This window comes from Squalius cephalus, assembly GCF_949319135.1.
Source record: "Squalius cephalus genome assembly, chromosome: 17".
NCBI classification, from domain to species: Eukaryota; Metazoa; Chordata; class Actinopteri; order Cypriniformes; family Leuciscidae; genus Squalius; species Squalius cephalus.
In genome coordinates this window covers 25684830-25691638 of record NC_137138.1, presented here as the reverse complement: position 1 = coordinate 25691638, position 6809 = coordinate 25684830, and the positions used below count along the sequence as shown (strand labels likewise).

Here is a 6809-nt window from a genome sequence, read left to right as displayed (position 1 = left end):
CGTTTCGGTAACTTTGTACCTTTAATTTGTGCTGGCAGACAATAAAATATTTACCAGGAACCCTAAAGGCAATTACATTAAAGTGTGTGCTTAGACACCCCTTCCCTTCGGCAGCCCCACAGTGTGAACCCGCTGATTTGGTGAATGGTCACATATCTACAATGTTAGATTTTACACGCTATCAATAATTCACCAATCATGAAATGGGGGAGGCTTGAGGGGGCAAGAATGGAAAAAAGAAAATGAGGAGAAAAAGGAAAAGCGAGGTACATGCGCTCATGTCCATTTGCTTAACGTTCCAGAAATATTTACTTGTGTTGACGTCTTGCTTTCACTCTCTCTTTAGAGCTCTGGCATCACACCCACACTCCCATTGCATTTGCGCAAACAAAAAGTCTGGCTGTACTCAGATGGTTGGTGTACAGTAAAAATTGAGCGATTAATCAGGGGCAGCATAAAAACAAATAAATGAGATTAACCATTTTAAAGTGTAAAGACAAGCAAGGATAAAAGGTGAAGTGGTAGTTCACCCCAAATGAAAATGATGTCATCATTTACTCACACCCACATCATTCCAAACCGGTTATGAATTCTTCGCAAAAGAAAATATTTAAAAATAATAATAATAATTTTCCCCATGCATTGAAAGTCATTGGGTTCAGTGTTGTTTTGGACCCTACTGATTTCCTTTCTTGAAACATTTGTCTTCTGCAGAAGAAAGAATGACACGAGGGTGAGTAAATAATGACAGAATGTTAATTTTTGGGTGAACCATTCATTTAAAGTCTGGAGACTTGAGTATGGAATTCTGTCCAGTATATTCCACAACGCATTTTTATTTATACTGTGAAACACAAATATCCACAATTTAGCTCAACAGAGGTGCATTTCCCAAAAGCATCATTAGTCAACTATGGTCACACATTCTGTTGTTAGCCATAGTTCCAATGAACATTCACAGACAGCATTGTCTAGTTGCAAGTTAATATGACATGGACACTTTTCCTGTTTTCTGTGAACTATAGATGACAGAAAATAACAGTATCAACACCTCAACTTATCATCTGCAGTAGGAATCCTAACAGCCAATACCACCAATTCCCCATTTCAGCATTAATATTCATTGAGGAAAATGTTCCATTAGCAATAATCAAGCACTTCCCCAGGCTTGTTTGCAGAAAACTCATCAGGAAAATGACTGTGACTTCGTGTCGGCAGTCTGAAAGAGAAAGCAGGAATGATGTGAAAAGAGGGAATGACTCAATAAATTCAACAAGTATGGCTTGTGTATCATCTCGGATGCATGTCTGTCTCTCTATCTACATATATAAGCTCACTCTTTGAGCCCTCTTCTCTTTTCCAGACTGCCTCTCTCTCTGTTCTGTCACTTTTGCTGTGCCTCTCTGTCCGTCCCATAGCATTTGGAGTCCCCAGTGACAGTGGTTGCTGGGGGAGAGATGGCAGCATTGATGCATATTTGATGAGCGGGTGCCAAGGCCTTGCCGGAGAGCAAGGCACGAGGGGACGATGTTGCTATCTGCGTCTGCATCTCAGGTTTCTGAGTCACACTCGCAGAGACTCCTTCTCCCATTGTGGGACTTTATTGTCCATGTCTGGGGTTTCAGCACCAATTAGAGTGATAGATATAGGCTCTATACAAGCCAATCCAGAGCAGCTTGCATGCACTACAAAACCTGTGCAACACACAACCCACTTTGAAGAGGTGCTGATCAAACAGTCAAGGTCCAGTAATGAAGTTCCCATTTTAGCAGCTTCACTGCATGAAGGGTAATATGATCTATTCACTGAACCAAGAATTTTTGCCATCTCTTAATTATGGTAATTACCACACGGCATGAAAGCCGCATAAGTTTTGGTTCAGGAGGAACCGCAAAATGGGGCTATGTTTGTTTGCGGCGCTCTGTGACTGTCTGTCTACAACTCTGCATAGCCTCATCATGGAATGCTTTGATGATGTGTGATGTCTAAATACATAGGTTGACAAGCAGATAAGACATCCAATCAATGCATTTGGACCAAATGCAATGATTGGACAATTTTTTGGGGGTTCTGAGACTTGATTTTTTATATTTAGACCACTTCTGTTATTGATTGCTACAGTATCAGGGTGTGAAAAGTGTTTCAACCAATATAACAAAAAGTGTTTATGAAATTAATTCAATCATTCATTCATGCAAATGGATGGTGGTACCAGCATTTCATTTGTCAGACTGAGGTATTTGATTGACTGCTCTCATTTGTTTGACCTTTGTTTTTTTTTAATCAATATTTAATTGTACATGGGCTCTTATCATCCCAGCCTATTTATGCTCTATTTGAGAATCCATATTGTGGTGCATACCACAAAGTAAACGTACAATAATTAATTCATGTACCAAATTGTTAAGGCTGGCCACATGAAAAAAAAATAATAATAAAATACATCACTTGCTTCACACAACACAACACAACAAAACTGATCATAATTAAGGGAAATATTTAGCACTTGTATATATTCAGTCATTAATTCAATTGTTTAAAGATAAAAAACAAATGCTATGATAAAATTTGCGTTTCATATTTCAAATCCAATTATATTTATTTATTTGGCAGGTGCACCCCCCCCCCCCCCAAAAAAAAAAGACTACAAAAAGTGCATTTAAGAATGACAGTAGTTTATGTTCCCTGATCATAAATTACAAAAAAAGATAAAATGTAATAATAAAAATGTATAAAAAGGGGTTAAATGTTTTTTTTTTATTTTTTATTACTAATTAAGAGTTATTTTCATTTCAAATCATTTGAATCTCTATTTGAATCTTTAAAGTATGTTTTATGAGGATCATAACAATTCATAGATATGGTGACAGATATTTAAACCACGAGCATGTGAACATAAAGATCGCAGTGTTCACAACAACCAATCTAGGGCGACCTGTCAAAATCACAGCACCAATGAAAACACACCATGAGAGTCTCAGAGCCAGAGCCACGCCTTCTTTGCTCCAGCGCACATGATGGGGAATGGGACCAAATACCCCGGAGGCGTGTTCACATCCCAAACTTACCAATAACAGTTGAGGGTGCTGTAATAGTAGTTGGGCGGGACCTGTACCTATCTGGGCGGGGCTAAAGGAGACAGCGTTATATTTTAGGTGCCTGCGTAAATTCCTACTGTGTCACAGACATTGACAGCTCGCGCCTGGCTACTGCTCAGCCAGAAAGGAAGACTTTCTCAGGCATACCTTTTCAGTTTTTATCATCCAGATTAGACACTGTACTGGGGTAAACCGGAGATAAACGAGGAAGACGAGAAGCGACCCCCTCACACCTCTGCCAAAATGATGTCCATGAATAGCAAACAGCCGTTTAGTATGCATCCGATTTTGCACGAGCCTAAATACACACCTCTACATTCCAGCTCTGAAGCTATCCGGCGAGCATGTTTGCCCACGCCCTCGGTAAGTTTAATATTTTATTCTGATGTTTGCGATTCATGATCACCGTAGTCATTTGCATTATAAGTGGTCTAAACTTTTCTCCGCGTGACAAAAAAATCGAAGTCGAAGTTTCGGTTGGCTTGTCGCCTAAATAAATCTTGCACTTTTAGCAACATTTATTTTACTGCGTTTATTTTTAAACATAGAATCATATAAGTTGTTACGGCACTTTAGAAATTAGAGCAGCACTTGGAAATTGGCGTTTAATTGAATATCCATTTGAATGCCGCTTTAAATGATTTTCTAAAAGTGACCCAATTTGGTCCCATAAACTTTTTATAACATTGTTTACCAAAATAAATAAACAAATGCAGGTCGCATAATCTGGTTGTTAAGTTTTCTTAAAAAATAAAAAATAAAAATAAAAACTTAAAACTGAATTTGCCATACTTATGCTTGCTCTCTGTCACGCAGTTGCAGGGTAACATCTTTGCCGGCTTTGACGAGACCCTTCTCCAGAGAGCCGAGGCGCTGGCGGCGGTGGACATAGCTCAAAAGAGTCATCCGTTCAAGCCAGATGCCACCTACCACACCATGACCACCATGACGAGCATGACCTGCACTCCCACGTCCTCTTCTGGGCACCTTCATCACCCATCAGTGCTGACCTCTCACCACCATCATCCCCACCACCAGCCGACGCAGGGCCTGGAGGGCGACCTGCTCGACCACCTCACCCCAGGCATCTCCATCGGAGGCATGGGCTCCGACGTTTGCTCCACCGCTTCCCACCCGCACTCACACATGTCAGCAATTAACCACATGCAGCATCACCACCAGCAAAGTATGAACATGCACCACCACAGCCTGGGCTCACACACCTCTCTGGGCGGCGTTGGAGACTCCGAGCCTGATCCCCGGGAGCTCGAGTCTTTCGCCGAGCGCTTCAAGCAGAGGCGGATCAAACTCGGGGTCACGCAGGCCGACGTGGGTTCGGCGTTGGCCAATCTTAAAATCCCCGGGGTCGGCTGCCTGAGCCAGAGCACTATCTGTCGGTTCGAGTCTCTCACGTTGTCCCACAATAACATGGTCGCCCTCAAGCCTATCCTGGAAGCATGGTTAGAGGAGGCAGAACGGGCTCAGAGAGAGAAAATGGCCAAACCGGAGATTTTTAACGGCGGGGACAAAAAGAGAAAACGCACTTCGATCGCTGCTCCAGAGAAGCGATCGCTGGAGGCTTACTTCGCCGTCCAGCCGAGACCGTCGTCGGAGAAAATCGCTGCCATCGCCGAGAAACTGGACCTGAAAAAAAACGTGGTCCGCGTGTGGTTTTGTAATCAAAGGCAAAAGCAGAAACGGATGAAGTTTTCGGCTACGCACTAGGCCAGAAATAACGCATTTAAATAAACTTAACATTTAAATAAAAGTGAACAGAGCCGACAAAACTCTTCAATGGTGAGGCGAAACGCGTCCCACGCAGGAATTGGGAGTTGGGCGTCAACATCCCAGAGACAGAAACTGTCCCAAAAAGTTTGTCATGGCATTATGTCAAGAACAACGAGGTCTGGAAGACGGAGGACAACCAACATCAACTAAACGTTGCAATTATTGTACAAAAATCGAGAATTGAATAATAATGATTATTCTCTTAACTCAAAACAACTCTTTTTATATTCATCTGTGTACATATCTGTGAATACACTGCACCTCTTTGTGTGAAGAACGCATCAAAATTCTGTTTTTTTAAGGATGAAAAGAAAGAAAGCTAAAAACGCTGTTGTGCAAAAGATGTCCCATTCTAGAAACCTTAGTGTTATTCTATATGCTCCTGAAGAAATTCATGAAGGTTCTGCTGTGATCCTTTGCATGGTTTACAAGGCGTTAAGTGTTTCATTTACCGTTTGAAAATTCCATTCATTTTGATGTATTGCAATAAGAGAGAACACGCACAGGCGAACGCACGTACACACGGACATCCTTAATATACGTTTCTGTGTCTACCTCATGATTCCTGACGTCTTGACACATTCATGGTCATTTTGGAAATAGGGCATAAAACTAGATTTTTTTTACATTTTTTTTTATAGTTTTCAGTTTTGACACATTTTGAGTAAAATTAGATAGAAAACACGAAGCGTTGTGTGTTGCAACTAATTTCACTTCAACGATGCTTTGACAATCAAATTATTTAATAATTATTTTGTGACTACCCCCTTCTACTGTACGTCTAAATATAAATTATTATTATTATTATTACACTAAGTTTGTAGATGGGAACATTTCATTACATTTTCAGAGATTCATTGCACTTTGTAGATATGGTTCCGATTTTTCTTATTTGTTTTGCCTATTTATATTTCTACTTCGTTGATATTGTCGTTTACTTATTTATTTGAGCTTAATTTATTTTGAATACCACACATGGTTCATTTGTGAAAGTGTGCTTAACTGTGTATGTGTACGCGACAGAATTTTCAATAAACCATGCACGTCTTACCTCTGTTACTGCCGTGTGTTTATGACCCTGAACTTGCTTTATTGTTGAGTCTTCTTTATTTATTGTGCTTAGTATAACACTAATTATTAGTTATACCGTTCTCTAAATAAGAGGACACTACTAAGATTTGTTCGTCCCTTAATAATTTCAGGCTTATTTTAAATCAAAATCTCCGACCTTCATGATGATTATTATTATTATCGTTTCAGTTTCCGAACGAATAAACTCATTTTAACAGTGAAATGTCTGTAGTTTCCCCCTATGGCGAGGTTCCTATAGTTTATCCTCAATGTTAGCCGAGCAGATTAAACGAATTAAAAAAAATCACGTTCATAGAAATTTCTACAAGCCCGATTAAATCCATCATTTATGTATGAGGAAACTCCGAATGTGTTTCTTTTATAACACGTTACGCTATTAAATTGGTCAATGTAAAAGGAAAGCAAGTTCGCTTATTTTAGTTGTCAAGTTCGGACTCTCTTTGGTGTTCAGCAGGTGGTTTTGAGTCCGTAAATCTAGTTATTTATGAATAATAAATATGAAGTGTTATGATACTATCGATTTTGCAAGTGTTTGTTAAGAGGAAGATATCTTATTGCTGAACGGATGTATAACAAGAGTTCTCGTCCTTTCCCCCGTGGAGTTCAGTAGCCTAAACTCATTCATTATCCTCAAATAAACAGGAATTTAATTCCTACAAAAAGTTTCTTTGAAAAAAGCAGTTAGTCCGAATCAGTCTTAAACAAAAAGTGTGGCGAAGAACAACCAAATACTTTTAAATTATTTGTCATATAGAAAATATTATATTATAATAACAACAAACAGGCACACACACACACACACACACACACACACACACACACACACATATA

At 39.7% G+C, this 6809-nt stretch overlaps 1 protein-coding gene across 1 annotated transcript; it reads left to right on the top strand.

The window, feature by feature from the left end:
• The first annotated feature begins 3176 nt into the window (after positions 1 to 3176).
• Positions 3177 to 5944, top strand: pou4f4 (POU class 4 homeobox 4). The gene is made up of 2 exons (XM_079847890.1): positions 3177 to 3461; positions 3915 to 5944. The coding sequence occupies exons 1-2, from the start codon at positions 3342 to 3344 to the stop codon at positions 4821 to 4823; spliced, it is 1029 nt and encodes a 342-aa protein (XP_079704016.1). The 5' UTR covers positions 3177 to 3341; the 3' UTR covers positions 4824 to 5944.
• The last annotated feature ends 865 nt before the right edge of the window (positions 5945 to 6809 follow it).

Coding starts and splice junctions, on each gene's coding strand:
- pou4f4 (XM_079847890.1), top strand. CDS start 3,342: ATGATGTCCATGAATAGCAAACAGCCGTTTAGTATGCATCCGATTTTG. Junction 3,462..3,914: donor CATGTTTGCCCACGCCCTCG/GTAAGTTTAATA, acceptor TCTGTCACGCAG/TTGCAGGGTAACATCTTTGC.